The sequence below is a fragment of the Bubalus kerabau genome, chromosome 3, assembly GCF_029407905.1.
Source record: "Bubalus kerabau isolate K-KA32 ecotype Philippines breed swamp buffalo chromosome 3, PCC_UOA_SB_1v2, whole genome shotgun sequence".
In the NCBI taxonomy this organism is placed as follows: Eukaryota; Metazoa; Chordata; class Mammalia; order Artiodactyla; family Bovidae; genus Bubalus; species Bubalus kerabau.
The window spans coordinates 46,953,501-46,974,795 of record NC_073626.1 but is presented as its reverse complement, the minus strand read 5'-3'; the positions used below and the strand labels follow the sequence as shown (position 1 = coordinate 46,974,795).

Genomic DNA, 21,295 nt, shown 5'->3' with positions numbered 1-21,295 from the left:
TTTCCTTTTGGCAAGTTAATAGGCATTTATAAAATTGATCAGAAAAAAACCTGTAACTATAAAGTGTTACATTATGATACACAACCAATTACTCTTATATGGACTCAAATTTACTGTTAAACAAATCATGCCAACTGTAATTTAGAATAACAATTTTTGGCTTCAAGGATAATTCTTTAATTCTATACTAGTGTCACAATAGATATGACTGTAAATTTATACTTGAATATTTTCTTAAGAAAAACAAACGTAACATCATACCAAGTATTATACCTACATGAACATATTTGATGATCCAGGATCATTAAATCCACCCTAACATTTTCTTTGATGATGGAAAGGATATTCTGTTGACTTGCTTTACAAAAGTGATTGTTAATGATCCGCGACTCTTAATGAATCATGAGTCTGCCAGGTATTTGGGTTCGTGAAGGATCTCTTGTTTTGATTCAATATTCTGAAGGTTCTGTACAAAAACAAAAGTAAAAGTCAACAATATGCCATTTTAAGGATTTTACAAATGTGTCTGTGCTTATATTTTTGGTTCTGAAGAGGAAGATAATAAAATTTTTGAAAGTAAAGTTTAAAAAAAATAGAATATTCTAAGGTCTCAGTACCATGCATTTAACTATGTTCTCCAAGTAATCATTTTCAAAAAAAAAAATAGAGTCTTTTTTCTCACATATTTAAATTTTTAGTTATTGGCTTCATTGCAAAATTCTTTGAAGATTTAGAGCTGTTTTGATTTTGTATAACACAAAACAAATGCAAAAACCTTAAATCTTTACTGCATACAAAGAAGTGCTCACATGGATTAGATTTGCCCATTGGGTAAGTGGCGAGCAGCCTGCTTTCATGAAGAAAGCATTATTGATCTCCAGTGTGAGCTGCCACAGGTATTGTGGTTACTGATGCTTCTGTTTCATTTTATTCCTTCTTTCCATGATGGCTTTTACTTTTCTCTTTTTTTAACACTGGGTCCGGATCTTTCAGATCCATGTAAGGATCAATTTTAAATTGCATGGAAATAAAGTTATAACTCAATATGATATAAAATAATGATATAGTTATAATATTATAATATAATACACAATAAGGTCTATTATTAATAATATTAATCATATAGTATAATTATTATATTGTTAATCATATAAGTAATAATAATATGAAATTTGTTTTTTAATACATATTACAGTCAACTCAAGATTTTTGCCTATAACACTCTCATTGTCATCCAGTAAAGGAACATGCCTTTCTATGCGGGTAAGAAAAGAGAAGTCAAAAGCTGATATATAGGAAATTTTGAATAGTCATGGGCCTTATTTACCTGAAACACAAGAGTAATCTGTAAAAAGCCCTGGGCCCAGGTGGCAGATGTGAACTTTATAAAGTGCGTGGCTAAAAAGTAAAGTTTGAGGACCTACAAGGATTTTGCTAAGCTGGAAAGCTTTTTATGCTTCTCTCCATCAGTCGTCTGTGATGGAATATCTAGGCAAGCCCAGTAACTGAACCATGCTTTCAAATATTCTAAACCAAACAAAGGAAAGTTTAATAAATTCCAAATGCTATTTTCCCCCCTTGAAATTGACTCTAATACTTGGGCCTTTAAACTGTATCTTGGAACTCCAAGAATATCTTTTCATACAAATACAACTTTTAAGGCCTTGAAGAAAAACAGTTTGGGATTGATATTGATCAGCATCAAATGAAATGGTTAGAGGAGTTGGATCCAATAGGGAAATATGTTTAGCTGGGATTACATTTAAAAATACGTAAGCTTGAGTGCCTGTAGATAGAGCACGCTGATCATGGGCCCGACCCCTTGCTACCACCACACGCCTCCCCATTCCGTCTTGCGCTTGGCCTCTCTGGTCGTGGAGTCCTTGGAGTCTGAGGAGCCATAGCTGTGCCAACATCGTCAAGTTGACTGAGTCTTGTTCTCTGAGAATCATGAGACAAACGTCCACTGCCTGTGCCGCCCTCAGGCCTAATTTTACTGATAAATATATTTTAGGTGCATGTATATAATGTATATATCATATACATATGCACACACACTTAATATATATTTTTTCATTAAAATGTATGATAGTCAAATTATACAAAAATATACATATTTTTATATATGAAGAATTCCATGGACTGCATAGTCCATGGGGTCACAAAGAGTTGGACACGACTGAGTGACTTTCACTTTCACTTCATACACATTGGTATCATTAATAAGCAAGTGAACATCATTGATATTTAAATATCAAATACTTTACTTATTATGGCTTATTATTTATTATTTTATTATTATTTTAATTAAAATATAAGCAACTGAACACCACTTTATATCTCTTTGTAAGTGTTAAATAAGTGGAAAAATTTTAAACCCTAGACACATAGACATCTACAATTGATATATCTTTAACCTAAGGTCTCACATTCACAGTGAAGGCAGCCAAGAAAGAGAAGATTTGGAAAAAGTAAATTAAGTCAGGCAACAGGAATAAGTTCTTTTAAAAAGGTGCCTGATGAGGCCTCATTTCATACCTCACTTAATAACTGTGTACAAAAATAAGAATAAAACTCAGCTTATAAGAAATTAAAGACTATGTATTCAGGCAAATATAAAGTGTGTGAAATATGCAACAGGTCCATTATGTGAGCAGATTAATCCTGCAAGGGATCTGAATAAGGAATGCAGCAAAGTTCAATTTGGATTTTGTAGGAAAATGGGGGGAAAGATTGAGAGCCATTTCACTGGAAGAACGATGCATATGTGCTTATAAAATGCAGCATGAATCATCAGTGTGATTACACTTCCCTTACATATGCAGACAGGGTAGCGTTCTCATTGACCCATCCCACGATTCCCGTGTCTTAAGGGAGAAGCACTGCTCCTCGGCCCTGCTAAGCTCTGCCATTCTGACGTGTGGCCCCACAGGGCTGGTCCCCTTACAGCCTCCCTCTCTGAGCTGCATCCACTTACCTCAGTTTGACCATCACCAGGAGAAGGATCCCGCAGGTGGCCGTCACGCACATGACACCATAGATGACTTCGCCTAGAAGTAAAAGATGTTTTTAAAGTACTGGATTTTTAGAGAGAATGAACACTAAAGATATTTTAGAGGGTGGATTTTTATTATATGTGCTGCTGAAGCAAGCACCAGAGGATGGATTTTTAACTGACCATTGAAGGACGGATGAAATCCACTGAGAGTTATCTCCTTTGCATGTTTTCCTTTTTGCAATGCAATGCCTTTCACCTTAGACAGGGTCGGATAATCTGAAAGAAAACAATGAAAATGAGGTGAAAGTATATCAAAGGCATGCATTATTTTTATCCCGTGGGTTGTAATTTGCTTTATAAGACAACAATTTATTTTGGTAAAAGGGAGAACACTTTTATTCAATTTTAACACTTTTTTCACCTTTAATCAAATAACTGCATAATTGAAGTTGCTTTAAAAATATTACTAGAATAATGATTACATTTTATAATACAATTCATTTTACCTTATACATAGACTAGGGAAAAAATACAATGATTTAAGGCTGAACATTGGGATACTGAAAAACATTCCTTCATTACAAGAGTGATTGTTTGAGTGCACATTTCCCCAAGACCCACTGTATTTATGAATTTTTAGAGTACCCTCAGGAGAGTCCCTAAACCAGTCACTCTGCTCAACTCTCTCCCTAGACACTTCAATATCTGGTTTTGCTCATTCCCCTATTCTGTCTCCCTTTTTAACCACTTCATTTTATATTGGCTTTACATATTTTTGCCTTACTTAAAGGCTTTCCTGGTGGCTCAGATGGTAAAGAATCTGCCTGCAATGTGGGAGACTTGGGTTCGATCCCTGGGTTGGGAAGATCCTTTGGAAAAGGGCATAGCAACCCACTCCAGTGTTCTTGCCTGGAGAATCCCATGCAGAGGAACCTGGCAGACTACAGTCCATGGGGTCACAAAGAGTCAGGGGTCCTCTTGATCCGTCCGTAGCCCTCTTCTTCTTGTCCACTTTGTCCTAAATGTATTCCACCCTCACTTCACAACTCATAAGATAAGAAGGTGCAAGCTTTGGACATTTGGACTTAACGGAGCTCTGGTTTAGGGGATTTTGTTGATAACTTTGAAGTGAAATCACCCCTAGTTTTTTTTTTAATTTTATTTTATTTTTAAACTTTACAAAATTGTATTAGTTTTGCCAAATATCAAAATCACCCCTAGTTTTGATTCAAGTTGACACAAACATATATGTCAAACATACCAATAACTAATTTCTTTAATGATAATGGTTCAGGTGGATTTTAAGGCTTAAAAAGAAAGAAAGAAAGAAAAGAAAAACAAAGGAAACTGAGGTAGAGCCTCCATTTGAGAGAGAGTTTGCTATCTTCTGTTACAGATGTTTCACACATTTTGAGACCTTGGAAGTCTGAGTCGATAGATTTTTTTGCAGAAGTGAGTATATCAAATAAACAGGGTATTGCATCCAATGACAACAGGCTCTGAGTGGGAGAGGAGAGAAGACATGTTAACCAACAGTCCCATCTAGTCCTCAATCTGACCAGGACTGATGCTGTCAGGAGCCAGCTCCTTGGAGCCAAGGTGTGAGGTCCACCCTGAATACTTGGTAGAAATCACAGGAACCAGACTGTTTGAGAGCAGTAATAAAACGATCAGGGTGGGTGCAGGAGAAGCAGCCTAATATAAGAGCTATAAACGTACCTGAGAATTTTGTCACTGAACACTAATTCTCAAGGAGTTAAGACATTAGCACACAGTTCAGACATTAACTGTTAAGACATTTTTAGCTCAAGATTGTTTTAATCCCCAACTCACTTATCAGATTATCACATATTTATGGAAGTCTGACCTTCTTAGGAAGTGAAAAATCAACCTCTTCTGAATGTAAAAGCAATGGAAGTATAGCTTTTGATTTTTTTTCACTTTTGTGGCTATAAAATAATTCTGTTATTCACTAGAAACTCAAAATGGAAAAATTGAGCTATTTCGAATTTTTTTTAAATAACAGTGGTGGTTTGGGGGGAAGAATTAATTTCAATCAAGTTAAACATACAGATGTTTAGTGAACTAAGTGATCACAATTAAATTTTATATTTAAGTAAACTGGAATATTAAGCATACATTATTTTGCTTCTCTTTTAAATTCTATGGTGTTTTGTGACATTTTAGGTGATTCATTAAATGTAAATGTATGTAATGTACATTGGCTGATTATTCCAATGATGCTATGGCTTTCCTTTATGAAATTCTACTCCTCAGTACATTTTGCCTAGTTAGGTATTACAATTCATCTTTATAGTAGAAAAAAGGTAGGATTTTGATTAATCAGGCTATCTTTTAGATATATAACAGCCTAAGGTAAATGTTAAACATTCACCTAGTAAGGCTTAGAAAGAATTGTCTCATTCACTAAATTTCACTCACATGGAACTCATTAACAAAGTTATAATAGATCAATGACAGAAATGCTAGCTAATGATCCCAGTGAAAATTTTAATGTGACTAGCAGTCACTCCACAATCTTAAATATTGTACCCTAGGAGAATACCAAATATCAGTTAGAAGAGATTAATGTTACAGAGGGTTTCTTGGCTACTGAAGCCCATTGGAGATTGTCCCCCACCTTTTGTAAACAGTGAGGCTTACTGTGTTTTATAACCATGAAATTAAAGTCGGCAGAGTTAATAACCAACCTCAGTCCCACAGCATCTGCTATATTTATAGATAAACATTGTCTGTGACTTGTTTATCTTAACTTCTACCCTAGAGGAATTATATACTATTATTAACTATATTGTAAAATCCCTGTACATTTAACGGGAAATCAAGATTAATTTCAGCCTTACAGTAAGAACAAATTTAAATAGTATTCTCCCCAAATGAGCTACAGAGATGGGATCGTTTCTCTCTTTTTTTCTCTTCCAAAAACCTTACACAGCAGTGGCTGAGAGCTGATGCAGACCAAACCTCTACTTTGTATAATTTATATGAAGTAGTAAATGCATTGTAAAAAATGTGGCGGATCAGACACAAAGTCGTGATTTAAAAATAAATGTCAGAGTTCTTGAGACAAATTAACTTGAGTACAAACCACAGATTTGTCAACCTTCAATTAAAGCACAACCCGGAAGACTCTGATGGGGAGAAAAATTTGATGAAAGGAACATTTTTATAGAATAATTTTTAAAATATATTAATGTATCTGTCTTTCTTTAATGGAAGTACAGTTGATTTACAATGTTGTGGTGGTTTCAGGTGTACAGCAACATGATTCAGTTTTATATGTATATTTATATATTTCATGTTGATGTATGACAGACGCTAACAGTATTGTGATTATCCTTAATTAAAAGTTAATAAATTATATATATACACACATATATATGTATATATACATTATTTTTTGGAGAAGGAAATGGCAACCCACTCCAGTACTCTTGCCTAGAGAATCCCATGGACAAAGGAGACTGGCAGTCTACAGTTCATGGGATCACAAGAATAGGACACGACTTAGCACTATCTACATTATTTTTAGATTCTTTTCCATTATAGGTTATTACAAGATATTGAATATAGTTCCCTATGCTATACAGTAGGTCCTTGTTAGTTATCTCTTTTATATATAGTAGTGTATACATGTTAACCCCGAACTCTGGATTCATTCCTATTAATGAATCCCATGGCATAGTTAAAATTCTTTTGTCTTCTTGATTCATTTTGATATTTGGAAAAACTAATACAATTATGTAAAGTTTAAAAACAAAATAAAATTTTAAAAAAAATAAATAAATAAAATAAATAAACAGCACCAATACCATGACAACATCTTATTGAGAAGGAAAATTAAAGGATGCTCTTGTGTATCCTTGGCCTGGTGTTATTTCTAATTTGGTCAATACTGTCTCACCTGAAGGTATATTAATTCCCAAATTAGAAATGAGTTTTTAATTGCTTCACCTAATGATCAGACGGAGAAGGCAATGGCAAGCCACTCCAGTACTCTTGCCTAGAAAATCCCATGGATGGAGGAGCCTGGTAGGCTGCAGTCCATGGGATCGCTACGAGTCGGTCGTGACTGAGTGACTTCACTTTCACTTTTCACTTTCATGCAATGGAGAAGGAAATGGCAACCCACTCCAGTGTTCTTGCCTGGAGAATCCCAGGGACGGCAGAGCCTAGCGGGCTGCTGTCTATGGGGTCACACAGAGTCGGACACGACTGAAGCAACTGAGCAGCAGCAGCAGCAGCAATGATCAGAATTGAGATTCCATACATCATGGACTCTTTGAATCATCAGTGTATGAAAACCTCCTTCTAAAGTGGATTGAAGGGGCATTGCTGCTGGGAGAATGGAAAATATATCAGCAGTTACAAATCTGAAAAGCCTATACATTATTAATATGATAAATCAAGATTCAACACCTAAAATAGATATAATACCATTGCTACTAAAATGTATGCCTTGAAACTAAACCAACTAAGTAATATGCTTCCCTTAAGCAGTTATAACAGGAATCAACAAGGCATATTATTTTATTTAATTCATAAACTTCAAAGAAAAGTATGTCTTAGGTTTATCTTCTCCTACTGTGGCTAAACTCATGGTAGTTGCCAGGGGCTGGGGTGACACAGAAACTTGGGTTGTTAGTCAATGGGTATAACATTTCAGTTATGCAAAATGAATGAGTCTAGGAATCTATTGTATACCATAGGGCCTATTGTTAACAATGCTTACATTTTTCCTGAAAGGGTACATCTTAGGTTACCTGTTGCAGATCAGTCCCCTTCTTGGATCACAAAAGGGCTTGCATAACTCAATGAAGCTATGAGTCATGCTGTGCAGGGCCACCCAAGACTGATGGGTCATAGTATAGTGTTCTGACCAAAGGTGATCCTCTGGAAGAGGGAACAAATCACCCCAGGATACTTGCCATAAGAACCTCATGAACTGTATAAAAGACCAAAAAGATATGATGCCAAAAGATGAGTCCCCCAGGTCTGAAGGTGTCCAACATGCTACTGGGGAAGAGTGGAGGAGAATTACCAATAGCCCCAGAATGAATGAAGCGGCTGGGTCAAAGTGAATGACGCTCAGCTGTGGACGTGTCTGGTGAGGAAAGTAAAATCCAATGCTGAAAAGAACAGTATTACATAGGAACCTGAAATGTTAGGTCCATGAATCAAGGAAAATTGGATGTGGTCAAATAGTAGATGGTAAGAATAAACATCGCCATCCTAGGAATCAGTGAACTAAGATTGATGGGAATGGGTGACTTTAATTCAGATGACCATTATATCTACTACTGTGGGCAAGAATCCCACAGAAGAAACTGAGTAGCCCCCATAATCAACAAGAGTCCTAAATACAGTACTTGGGTGCAACCTCAAAAATGACAGAATGATCTCGGTTTGCTTCCAAGGCAAGCCACTCAACATCACAGAAATCCAAGTCATGCCCCTCCCGTGGACACCAAAGAAACTGAAGTTGATCAGTTCTATGAAGACCTAGAAGACCTCCTAGAATAACACCTAAAAAAGATGTCCTATTCATCATTGGGGATTGGAATGCAAAAGTAGGAAGTCAAGATATATCTGGAACAACAGACAAGTTTGGCCTTGGAGAACAAAATGAAGTAGGGCAAAAGTTAACTGAAATCTGCTAATATAATGCATTAGTCATAGAAAATACCCTTTTTCAACAACACAAGAGACTTTATACACGGGCATCACTAGATGGTCAATACCAAAATCAAATTGATCACGTTCTTTGTAGGCAAAGATGGAGAAGCTGTACAGTCAGCAAACACAAGACCCAGAGGTGACGGTGGCTCAGATCAGCAGCTTCTCGTGGCAAAATTCAGGCTTAAATTAAAGAAAAACAGGAAATACAATGGGCCAGCAAGGTAAGACTTGCATCCTGTATGAATTCACAGTGGAGGCAACGAATAGATTCAAGGGACTCATCTGGTTAACAGTGTGCTGGAAGAACTATGGACAGAGATCTGTACAGGAGGTGGTGAACAAAACCATCCCAAAGAAAAAGGAAAGCAAAGACAGTGTGGTTACCTGAGGTGGCTTTACAAATAGTGGAAGAAGGAAGATAAGTGCAAAGCAAGGGAGAGAGAGAAAGTTACATCCAATTAAACCCAGAGTTCCAAAAAATAACTAGAAGAGACAAGAAGGCCTTCTTCCATGAACAATCCTTAATAATAGAAGAAAACAACAAAAGGGGAAAGACTAGAGAGCTCTTCAGGAAAATTAGAAACATCATGGGAGCATTCTGCCCAAAGAAGTGTACAGTAAAGGATAAAAATGGTGGAGACCTAGTAGACGCTGAAGAGATCAAGAACAGATGGAAAGAATACATGGAAGAACTGTATAAAAAAGATCTCAATGAACTGTATTACTGTGATGGAGTGGTTAGTCATCCAGGGCCAGACATTCTGGAGGGTGAAGTCAAATGGGCCTGAGGAAGCACTGCTGTTAATAAAGCTAGAGGATGTGATGAAAGTCCAGCAGAACTATTCAAATCCCTGAAGGACAATGCCATCTAGGTTTTACATTCATTATGTCAGCAAATCTGGAAGACCCAGCAGTGGCCACAGGACCAGAAAAGGTCAATCCTCATCCCATTTCCCAAGAAGGGTAGTACCAAAGAATGTGCTAACCATCAGACAATTGCAGTCATTCCCATGCTAGTAAGGTCATGCTTAAAATCTTGCATTTGAGTCTTCAGCATTATGCAAACCAAGAACTTCCAGATGTCCAAGCTGGTTTAGAAAAGGAAGAGAAATTAGAGATCAAATTGCCAACATTCACTGGATTATAGAGAAAGCAAGGGAATTTCAGTTAAACATCTGTCTGTTTCATAGACTACGCTAAAGCCTTTGACTGTGTGGATCATGACAAATTGTGGAAAGCTCTTAGATGGGAATACCAGACCATCTTACCCGTGTCCTGAGAAACCTGGATGTGGGTCAAGAAGTAACAGTTAGAAGCCTGTATGGAACAACCGATTGGTTCAAGATTGAGAAAGAAGTACGACAGGGCTGTCTGCTGTCAGCCTGTTTGTGTAACCAATACACTGAGCAAATCATGAGAAATGCTGAAATCAAGATACATGGGAGAAACATCAGCAACCTCAGATACCACTCTAATGCAGAAAGTGAAGAGGAACTAATGAGCTTCTTGGTGAGGGTGAAGGAGGATAGTGAAAGCGCCAGCTTAAGACTAGATATTTAAAAAACCAAGATCATGGCATCTGGCCCCAATACTGAATGGAAAATAGAAGGGAAAAGTTGGAAGCACTGACAGATTTCCTCTTCTTGAGCTTCAGAATCACTGCAGACAGTAACTGCAGCCACGAAGTCAGAAGACAATTGCTTCTTGGCAAGAAAGCAATGACAAACCTAGATAGCGTGTTGGAAAACAGAGACATTACTCTGCCAACAAAAGTCCGTGTTGTCAAGACTATGGTCTTCCCAGTGGTCATGTATGGTTGTGAGATCTGGACCATAAAGAAGGTAGAAAGCCAAAGAATTGATGCCTTTGAACTGTGGTGCTGGAGAAAACTGAAAGTCCCTTGGACTGCAGGGAGATCAAACCAGTCCATCTTAAAGGAGATAAACCCTGAATATTCACTGGAAGGACTGATGCTGAAGCTCCAGTATTTTGGTCATCTGATGCAAACAGCCAACTCACTGGAAAACTCTCTGAGGCTGGGAAAAGAAGGAGAAGAGGGTATCAGAGGATGAGATGGCTGGATGGCCCCTGATGCAATGGACATGAACTTGGACAACCTCCGGAAGACAGTGAGGGACAGGGAGGCCAGGCATACTGCAGTCCACAGGGTCACAAACAGTCCAACACAACTGGGCGACTCAACAACAACAAGATCTTAGGTTTAATGTTCAAAATGGTGCCAAATGAAAGTTCGTGAACCTGATGCACAGTGATGGCAAACAAACCAAAACATCAGAATTTGGAACACAGAAAGTTTTACTGCAGAGCCCAGAAAGGAGAACAGGTGGCTTATGCTCAAAATATCCCACAATCCCTGTAGGGAAGTGTTTTTAAAGGCCAGGGGAAGGGAGGGGTCACAGGGTATGCGATCAGCTTGTGCACCGTTCTCTGATTGGTTGATACTGAGCTAGCTGGGCAGTTAGCGTCATCAATCCTTAGGCACCAGAAGGTCCAGACTACGTGCTCATGGTCATCAAGAAGTTAATTTCCTTCATTTGGTGGTGGTTTTAGCATCTGGAGAAGGAAATGGAAACCCACTCCAGTATTCTTGCTTGGAAAATGCCATGGGCCGAGGAGCCTGATAGGCTATAGTCCATGGGGTTGCAAAGAGTCCAACATGACTAAGCGACTTTACTCTCTCTTACTCTTAGCATCTGAAAAACTCATAAAATATGCATCAGATGTTAGGAGCTAAAGAAGGGGGTCTGCCCCGGGAAAGGCCCACAAGGTCCTGCTTGTTTACATTATCACACAAAATAAAAGGAATTCCCTGATGATCCAGTGGTCAAGTCTCCATGCTTCCAATGCAGGGGGCACAGGTTCAGTCCCTGGTCAGGGAACTAAGACCCCTTATGCCATGCAGCTTGGGCCAAACAAATAATAATAATGGAGAACAGCAGGAAACCTCAGAGGTGATGGATATGCTTGTGATACAGATTATGGTGATGGTTTTACAGTGTCTGCAATATCTTCAAACTCATCAAACTGTTCACATTAAACATGTAAAGCTTCCTGTATGTCAAAACCAGGACACATATAAATAAATAGATAAGTCTTTAAGACCTGGAATAGGAAATGGCAACCCACTCCAGAATTCTTGCCTGGAAAATCCCATGGACAGAGGAGCCTGGTAGGCTACAGTCCATGGGGTCATGAAGTGTTGGACACAACTGAGTGACTGAGCACACATACCTTCAAGAACATTTGCCCTGATCCTTGTCATGAGCCAGAAGTTCAGTGTGAGACAGGGACGACATTGACAAGCCTGGTAACTGCTCTTTTATCCATGATTGGATGACAATAGTGTTCACACATCTAGTGGATTTGCTGCGATTAGGGTGAGTTTCAACTGCATTACTAAGATGTCTCAAATATTCACATTTCTTTAATAGTTTCTTCAAATAATGAAATAGTCACAAGAAATGGCTTTTGGAATGCCAATTATACTATTTCTGATAACTGACACTAGATTTGATCAACATCGTGTTAGAAAGCTATGATTTTAAAAGTTGAAACTAAAACAAAAGTCTGTCATCTGCAGTTTGGCGCTCATACAACATGACTCTAAGGATAGAGATTGAAAATAGGAACAGAATATATCTGTAAGGGGCTTCCCAGGAGGCACTAGTGGTAGAGAACCTGCCTGCCAATGCAGGAGACATAAGAGACACAGGTTCAGATACTTTCCTTCCTTGGCATTGCTGCCTAGTTTCTGTCTCCTGCGCGCATATCTGTGTTTGTGGGGAGAAAGAGAGGGAGCGAGAAATCACACTGTAAGCAGGCCACATAGTCATGCTTTTCAAACATTAATACGAATCTCTGTATATCTTAAAATGCCAGTTTGGATTCAGTAGATCTGGGATAATGCAGAGATTCTGAATCTCTTAAAACTGCTCAGGTGCTGCTGCTGCTGCTGCTTCTGGCACGTATAATATAATATATATCTACACATATATATATTCATATATCTGTACATAGAATGGGAGAGAATGTGCACGTACATAATTATGCAACATACAAAATGCTTCACTTCCATGTATATGGCTTAATATCAATACTTTACAAGGCACTTTGACAGACACTGTTTAAATTTTAGAACAACTAGCCACACAGGAAATATTAGCTTGCCTTAAAGGAACTCAGTCTCAGAATACTTGCCCAAGGTCACAGAGTCGATGAATGGTGAAAATGTGATTTGTGGCAAAAATTTTTTTATCAATTATATATTTTAAAAACCTATGGAGACTAGAAAAACATGTAAAACATTTTCAGCTTTTTCCAATGTAGCAGCCAACTGGATTAGAGAATAGATTTTTTAAAAAAAGGAAATAGATTTGAAAAATAATAAAGACCAACTGAATTTGATGGTGCTATACAGTAAGAAACATTTAGTAATATGTGATCACAAATGTCTATGGTTATATCTATAAGTTTGAGTCTTAAAGTGGAAAAAAGCATATGTAAATATATTTCTGTTGCCAAAATTCACAATAGAAGACATAAAATCTAATAAAATGTCTCATATATAGCTGTAGGATTTTTCAATGTCTTGCACATACCTTTGAGATATGTTCATCATTTTCAAGGTCATCAAATAAATCACCACTCTAACTTTGACATTTAACAGAAATAGGAAAAAAAAAAGAATGCTATAATTTTCAAGGTGGTTGCCTTAGATTTTGATATCAATAGAATATTTCTGTTTTTACAGATGTAGAGTTAGGACCATATATAAAACTTTCCAGAATATTCACCAGGCAAAGGGCATACAAAGAATAATACACAAAAGCTCAGTGTAACTATTTAAAATCAGACTTGGCTATTTTTTTGCTTGCTTTAGCATACATCTACATCAATACAACTGAGTCTCAGATAAAAAATATAAAGCCACCCCATGGTTTAAATCTGTCAATATCTGGCATGAGTTTAGTAGAATAAAATGTGTTTCCAAAGTTGAACATTTTCAAGTAACTTTTATCTTGAGTTATATAAATACTAGGAGATCTTGTAATAAGACAAATGTAAGCTAAGAATAGAAATAACTTACACTATACCTTATCAATTTTATAAGTTTATGTTTTCATATATGGAGGATTTTATGTACAGAATTTTTTAATGAAAAAGTATATGTAACACATGTACACCAGATTCATGTTGAAGTATGGCAAAACCAATACAATATTGTAAAGTAAAAAAATAAAAATAAAAAACTTCATGAATTTACACTGAAAAAAAAAAGTATATGTGATAACGCCATTAATTGTCCAGATAGCTTTCTAATGTCCACATTTGGAATTAACTGATTCACTAGTACCTAGCCTTTTGGAACTGTATAAGAAGTTGCCTGGCTGGAGTACACAATGTTTTCATGAGCTGATGGAAAACACCAAGGGAAAGGGAGGGAAATAAAATAAAGGATAGAGATACATTTTTGGAGAGTCTTCACAGTTATTTGGAATGATGAGATGATTCAGAAAGCTTTGTAAGTTATTGAGTTTTAAAATGGAAAAAAAAAGTTTAATTGCAGTATTTCTTCACTGCACATACATTTGTAAATATTCAGGGAGAAGTTGACGACCAAAGTATGATAAGTGCTGTTAATTTTCCTTAGACAGCACCCTTCTTAAGACTAGACACCATATCCATCTAGTTTACAATATAACATGAATGTCACAATGCCATGTCCATGCAGTTATCTGATGGCAGAAGGTGTATATTAGCAACTTTCACATCTGAAATAACACATCTGTCACTGCCTAATGACATACATGGTATAGTAGCTCATGGTAAAGAATCTGCCTGTGAAAAAGGAAAGGAGGCCGCCTGCAATACAGGAGACAGAGATTCGATCCCTGGGTTGGGAAGATCCCCTGGAGAAGGAAGTGGCAACCCACTTCAGGTTTCTTGCCTGGAAATCCCATGGACAGAGGACCCTGGTGGACTACAGTTCAAGGGGCCTTAAGAGTCGGACACGACTTAGTGACCGAACCACCACACCATAAAATTATATAATATTTAGTTCTGTCTCATCTTTAACTGATGTTAGCCAAGGATCTTCACATTAATCACATATTTTCACATATTGTCACCACTTCTTAAAATGCAAATTCATTGTCCCAACTGCAATGCATATGGGTACTTGGCCAACAAAAATCTATTAAGAAGCTATTTCACTTGATGATTAATTCTGTCTGGTTTCTTCACTGATGGGCAAAGATTAAACATCTTGGTCATTAATAAAGGAGATAACTAACAGCAAGAATTTTGAGAATTTATCTGAGTTCCACTTTTCCTATTTGTAAAATGAGACTAGCAACGCCTATGTTTGTGAGGTTTTTTGATAGTGAAAACTAATATTAAAGTAAGAGAGCTCTTGGGGACTTCTATGAGAACAAAGTACACTCGTGGGAAGGGAAGGGCAATAAGGATAAGAAAAGGGATTCCTTTGATAGTTATTTTTCTTTTTTCATTTATTTATTTGGCTGTGCTGGGTCTTAGTTGCATGTGGCATGTGGGATCTAGTTCCTTGATCAGGGATTGAATCTGGGCTCCCTGCATTGGAAATAAGGAGCCTTAGCCACTAGACCTGGTAGGCTGCAGTCCATGGGGTCGCTAAGAGTCGGACGCGACTGAGCGACTTCACTCTCACTTTTTACTTTCATGCACTGGAGGAGGAAATGGCAACCCACTCCAGTGTTCTTGCCTGGAGAATCCCAGGGACGGGGGAGCCTGGTGGGCTGCCGTCTATGGGGTCGCACAGAGTTGGACACGACTGAAGCGACTTAGCAGCAGCAGCAGCAGCCACTAGACCAACCAGGGAAGTCCCGTGATGGTTACTTTTCTCCTCTTTTTTTCCCTTCCTTTCATTTCTCTCTTGCTTCCTTTCCATGGAAAGATCTCCCGGGGCCAACTGACTGAAGTAGAACATCTTATCATTTTCGGTTTCAGAAACCTGACTCCAGGTAGACACAGCAAAGTGAAAGTTTGTTAGGAGAGGCAGTTTTCTAAGCTGTACCATGAAACACTAGCTCTGAAGAATACTTTCATGTGCTAGAAAATAAAAAGTCCATAAGTAAATGACTTCAGAAATTTCTAGATTACACAGAATAAATCATGGGCTTTTTTTATGCAAATATTTTCAAAATTTGTTTTTAGCTATACCTGTGGGGCACACTTTACCAAAATTTATTTTCTCTGTAGGTTATATCTGGGAACCCATTAAAAATTTTTGTAAAGCACAGACCTACATTATTTATAGACAAATATTTATGTATTTGTGTGGGCATAAGATGTTTATCAAGGATTCTTATTTGTACTTAGTCAACAGAAGTTCATAGAACACCATACAGACAGTATTCTGTGTCCATCATCGTAGGCACTAATTTAGGTACTAATTTATAATCCTTTCCTCTACTAAGTGCATGTATTTCCAAGCACCTGACACCAAAATTTCTCTTGTTCTCTACTCCGGGGAGTCAAGCAAAATTTTCAGCCTGTGGTTTGGGAGAAGCCTGACCGCCCAAATGCTACTCTCATTGCCTCTTGGAGTGGTTGGGATGATGCAACATTAATTCCAGGTTTACTGTCAATTTATCTGCTATTCTTCAATTCCTAAACTTGTCTACATGGGATGTGGAGAATTTAGAATCTGCTCCCTACTTCAGAGAGCCATTCCAGCAGAACTAGGAGTTTATGGATCATTTATACCTAGTCACCTATAAATGTCCACAGGACCATAGGATAGAACCACGATATTTGGCCCCAAGTAAGTTGGAGAAGACTCTTGAGAGTCCCTTGGACTGCAAGGAGATCCAACCAGTCCATCCTAAAGGAGATCAGTCCTGGGTGTTCACTGGAAGGACTGATGCTGAAGCTTCAGCTTCAATACTTTGGCCACCTCATGCGAAGAGTTGACTCATTTGACAAGACCCTGATGCTGGGAGGGATTGAGGGCAGGAGGAGAAGGTGATGAGAGAGGATGAGATGGCTGGATGGCATCACCAACTTGATGGACATGAGTTTGAGTGAACTCCGGGAGTTGGTGATGGACAGGGAAGCCTGGCGTGCTGTGATTCATGGGGTTGCAAAGAGTCAGACATGACTGAGCGATTGAACTGAATGATCTCCCAGTTGAGTAATTATTTCCTACTTCAAGACTAGGACCGTGGCACTTAACATGGTGTATATCTGTAGGATGATACATGACCCTGTTCTTGATGTAATTTCGGATAAGGTGAAAATGTGATTCATGTGCAGTGGGAATTGACAAGGGACATCTTGGGGAAAGGGACACTTCTGATGAATGGTGGGAAATAAGGCTAATTTACATTCTGGGTGTCCTTGAAAATTGAATAAAGGCCTTTAGATGTGGAAGGAATGAAAGCAAGGGCCATGGGAAGCCCACAGAAATAACATGATCAGGACAGAGTTTGAGAATTCGTCTATCCTTGGTAGAGAGATGTGAGGAGGAAGGGACAGTAGCAGTCTAGGCTTGAGAAGGTGAAAACTGAAAATCTGTGGGAGAAGCTAGAGCAGAGAAGAGACCCAGTGTAAGGGCATATTTCACAAAGTAATGTCTGTTGGAAATCAGAATCATGCAGGGCAGAGTAGCAGAAGCATCAGAATCAGATCTGGAGTCTTTCTCACTCCGACAGTGTCATTTTGGGTAACTTACTGCTCCTCTCCTCTCTTGAAAATGGGATAATGCCAACCACAAAATTTAATTAAAAATTAAAAGTGAAAGTATGTAACAAGAGTTCAGAACTGTGTTTGGTACAAAATAAGTGCTCAATAAATTACACCATTTTAAAAATATTATCTAATTTAGAGTATTACTTGATATGAAAAGTACAGAGTTAAATAAAAAATGACCTTTAGGTTCTTGAGAGGATGCAATGTACCGGAATAGATTTGAAGTGAATGATAAAAGAGTCGTAGAGGGCAGAACAGTAATGCTTACCTGTCTACTTTTCAACCTCAGGGTAAAGAACCCTGGCTTTGGAACCAGAACTCCATCACAGTCTTTGTTGAGTCATCCACTGGCTGCAACAGCCTTGGACAAGTTACCTTAATCTCTGAGCCGCAGGCTGCTCACATGTAGAAAGGGATTTGAGATAGACTGTATGATTTTACTTGATTTTAAAATTGAAGTACAGTTGAGTCACAAAGTGTGTAAATTTCAGGAGTACAGCAAAGTGATTAAGATATGCATATATATACTTTTTCAGATTCTTTTCTGTTATGATTTATCACTGAATATTGAATATAGCTCCTTCTGCTATACAGTAGGTTCTTATTTTTTTATATACGGTAGTGTATATCTTGGAGAAGGCAATGGCACCCCACTCCAGTACTCTTGCCTGGAAAATCCCATGGATGGAGGAGCCTGGAAAGCTGTAGTCCATGGGTCCCTGAGGGTCAGACATGACTGGGCAACTTCACTTTCACTTTTCACTTTCATGTACTGGAGAAGGAAACGGCAACCCACTCCAGTGTTCTTGCCTGGAGAATCCCAGGGACGGGGGAGCCTGGTGGGCTGCCGTCTATGGGGTCGCACAGAGTCGGACACGAGTGAAGCGACTTAGCAGCAGCAGCAGCAGTGTATATCTGTTAATCCCAAACTCCTAATCTATCCCTCCCCTTAGATTGTATTATTTTGCAGGAAGATTGACTCCTCTTTCACTCTAAAGGATTATATGCCCATCACCCATGCCATGTGACTTAGAGGACCACTTTATTTGGGAAGAATCTGTTTATTAGCCCACTGCCATTGGGCTTGACCTTGACTTGAATTAGTAAAATATATGAGCAGAGGCAATGTGTATGTTATATTCAAGCAGAGGCTTGAGTGAGTCCATTGCTTGGTTTTTGTCTCTGCCATGAGAATGTCATGTTCCAAAGAGTGGCCATGCCTTTAGCCTAAGTGTAGAAATGGGGGGCAAAGCCTCAGCTAACAGTCCAGAGCTGCCTACATGTGACAGAAGCTAGAAATCAGTCTTTGGGTTTATAAGTCACTGAATTTTGGTTAGTGTACCTAACTGCCTAACCCTGCAAAAGCTGACTCATTCGGGGGTAATAATATAGCACAAATGAAAATTGTTAACAGAAGGTAGGTTATTAATAATATTACCTCTTTATCTTCTCTCCTCTCTTATGTCTCTCAATTGAATGGTAGGTAGAGGGAGAATTAAAAAGTGAAAAAAAGTTTAAAGAAAGGTGAGAAAAGAGAAGACAGAGACCTGACTTGGACAAAGGTGGGGAGACCTTTAAAGAATGGCCTTCACCTTAGGGATAAGAATGCTTTTCTCTTTTGGCCCATGGGATAGTCATGCAGTCTCTCCTCCTCTCTCATGCACCAATGCTAATGTCAAGTTCGTGAGTGTGAGCTCAATCACTCAGTCATGTTGGAGGCTCCTCCATCCATGGGATTTCCAGGGAAGAATACTGGAGGGGGTTGCCATTTCTTCCTTCAGGAGATCTTCCTGACCCAGGGATCAAACCTGTGTCTCCTGTTGACCTCCTGCTTTGCAGGTGGATTATTTATTGCTGAGCTACCAGGGAAGCCCAATGTCAAGTTCACCTTAATCTTAAAAATATGAGATGTAGCATCATTATCTCTACTGGGATTAAACTATACCACAATCAAATAGGGCCCCATTATTTTTATTCCTAATCTCCTTTGACTTGCATTACAAGATTTCCCAGCTGGTTTTTTTTTTTTTTTTACATTAAGTAAACCAGTATAGTCATAATGAGAATTGGAAATAAAGAGAGGCTAGGCTTCCCTGGTGGCTCAGAGGTTAAAGCGTCTGCCTGCAATGCAGGAGACCTGGGTTCAATCCCTGGGTTGGGAAGATCCCCTGGAGAAGGAAATGGCACCCCACCCCAGTATTCTTGCCTGGAGAATCCCATGGATGGAGGAGCCTGGCAGGCTACAGTCTATGAGGTCACAAAGAGTCAGACATGACTGAGCGGCTTCCCTTTCACTTTCACTAGTAAGTATAGACAATAGAGTAGTGTGAGGAACAGTATAGATTGTGGAGAGGGGTCAACTCTTATTTAAAGCCACAGACTCAAATCCTTGCTCTAAAATATGTTAAGGGACTTCCTTGGTGTTCCAGTGGTTAGGAACTTGTCTGCTAATGCAGGGGACATGGGTCTGATCTCTGGTCTGGAAAGATTCCACATGCCTTGGGGCAACTAAGCCCCTGCACCACAACCACTGAAGCCTGTGCACCTAGTGCCTGTGCTCCAGAACAAGAGGCGCCCCTGCGATGAGAAGCCCGCTCACCACAGCTAGAGGGCAGCCCTTGCTTGCAGCGACCAGAGAGAGCCCTCATGCAGCAACAAAGACCCAGGGTGGCCAAAACACATAAATAAAAATTTAAAAACGTAAAATATGCTACATATGTGACCGGGGGTACTTAACAAACAGACTCTTCTGTGCCCAGTTTCCTATTCTATTTGTTGAAAACATTTACTGACTTATTGTGAGGATTAAATGAGACAAGCATAGTGCAGAGGGTCCACATAGGAGCCTCTTTCCACATTGAAAAGTGTGTTTTGATTGTGGTTGGATATCAGCATTAACTACAGCATTTAAAATTAGAGTCCTTGGCCTTATCACTACAGGTTTTAGAGGTCAAGGGAGAAAAGGGGATAAAGTGCTAGACATTCTTCATTTCAAAAGCTCTCTAGACATTTTCAGAGCATGGTCAGGTTGGAGAATGATTGGTAGACAGGACAAAATACACAGTTTTGAAGATGGAAGAAACAGATCAGATTGTAACCATACTATGGTAAGCTACTGCCTTAAGAGTTCTTAGCGAGGAAAAAAGAGGAAGAGGTTGGGGAGTTATGGTTGACAGATAAAGTCTTGGAAAAAAATCAGTAATGGGTGGGCATGACCAGGTTAGGGATAGTAACTGCAAAGCTGGTTTTATCAATAGAGGGAAAATTTCTTGGATCAGCAAGAGAACTAGCCACCACACAGGTGAAAGGTAGTTGAAGTTACTTTTCAGCTACCCAGCAGTGTTAAAAGAACAAAAGCAATTAAAACCAACAATATTTCCATTGTAGAGGAGGGGTGTTGGAATGGGAGTTAGGGCCAAAGAATTGTAAGAAATATTAACTGGGTCAACTCAGCCATGTAGAAGTGTTGGAAAGAGCTATTAGGATTGTAGACATATGCTTAGTGTACATTTTCGATGTAATAACTACCATATGGACTTTAAACAAACTACCATTGTACACTGTAGGATGTCTGATACACTAGGAAGAGTGAGAGGCTTGGGATGTAAATACTAAATGATGGCTGTTCAGAAACTGAAAACATCACCCTTAGCATCTTCCCACACAGAACTTACAGACACACAGCCGTATATCCCTGAAATAAGGTGCCTTTGAAGAGAGGGTTTTCCTGGTTGCTCAGTGGTAAAGATTCTACCTACCTAACAGGAGATTTGGATTCATTCCCTGAGTTGGGAGGAACCCCTGGAGATGGAAATGGAAGTCCCCTCCAGCATTCCTGGAGAATCC

General features: G+C 38.7%; 1 protein-coding gene across 1 annotated transcript in view; it reads right to left on the bottom strand.

The window, feature by feature from the left end:
• Positions 1-2,973: 2,973 nt before the first annotated feature.
• Positions 2,974-21,295, bottom strand: part of GFRAL (GDNF family receptor alpha like) — a 71,766-nt gene continuing 53,444 nt past the window's right edge. Inside the window, exons 7-8 of the mRNA XM_055574707.1 lie at positions 3,179-3,274; positions 2,974-3,050 (exon numbers count right to left, since the gene is read on the bottom strand). Coding sequence (XP_055430682.1) covers positions 2,974-3,050; positions 3,179-3,274 — 173 coding nt within the window. The remainder of the gene's footprint in view (positions 3,051-3,178; positions 3,275-21,295) is intronic.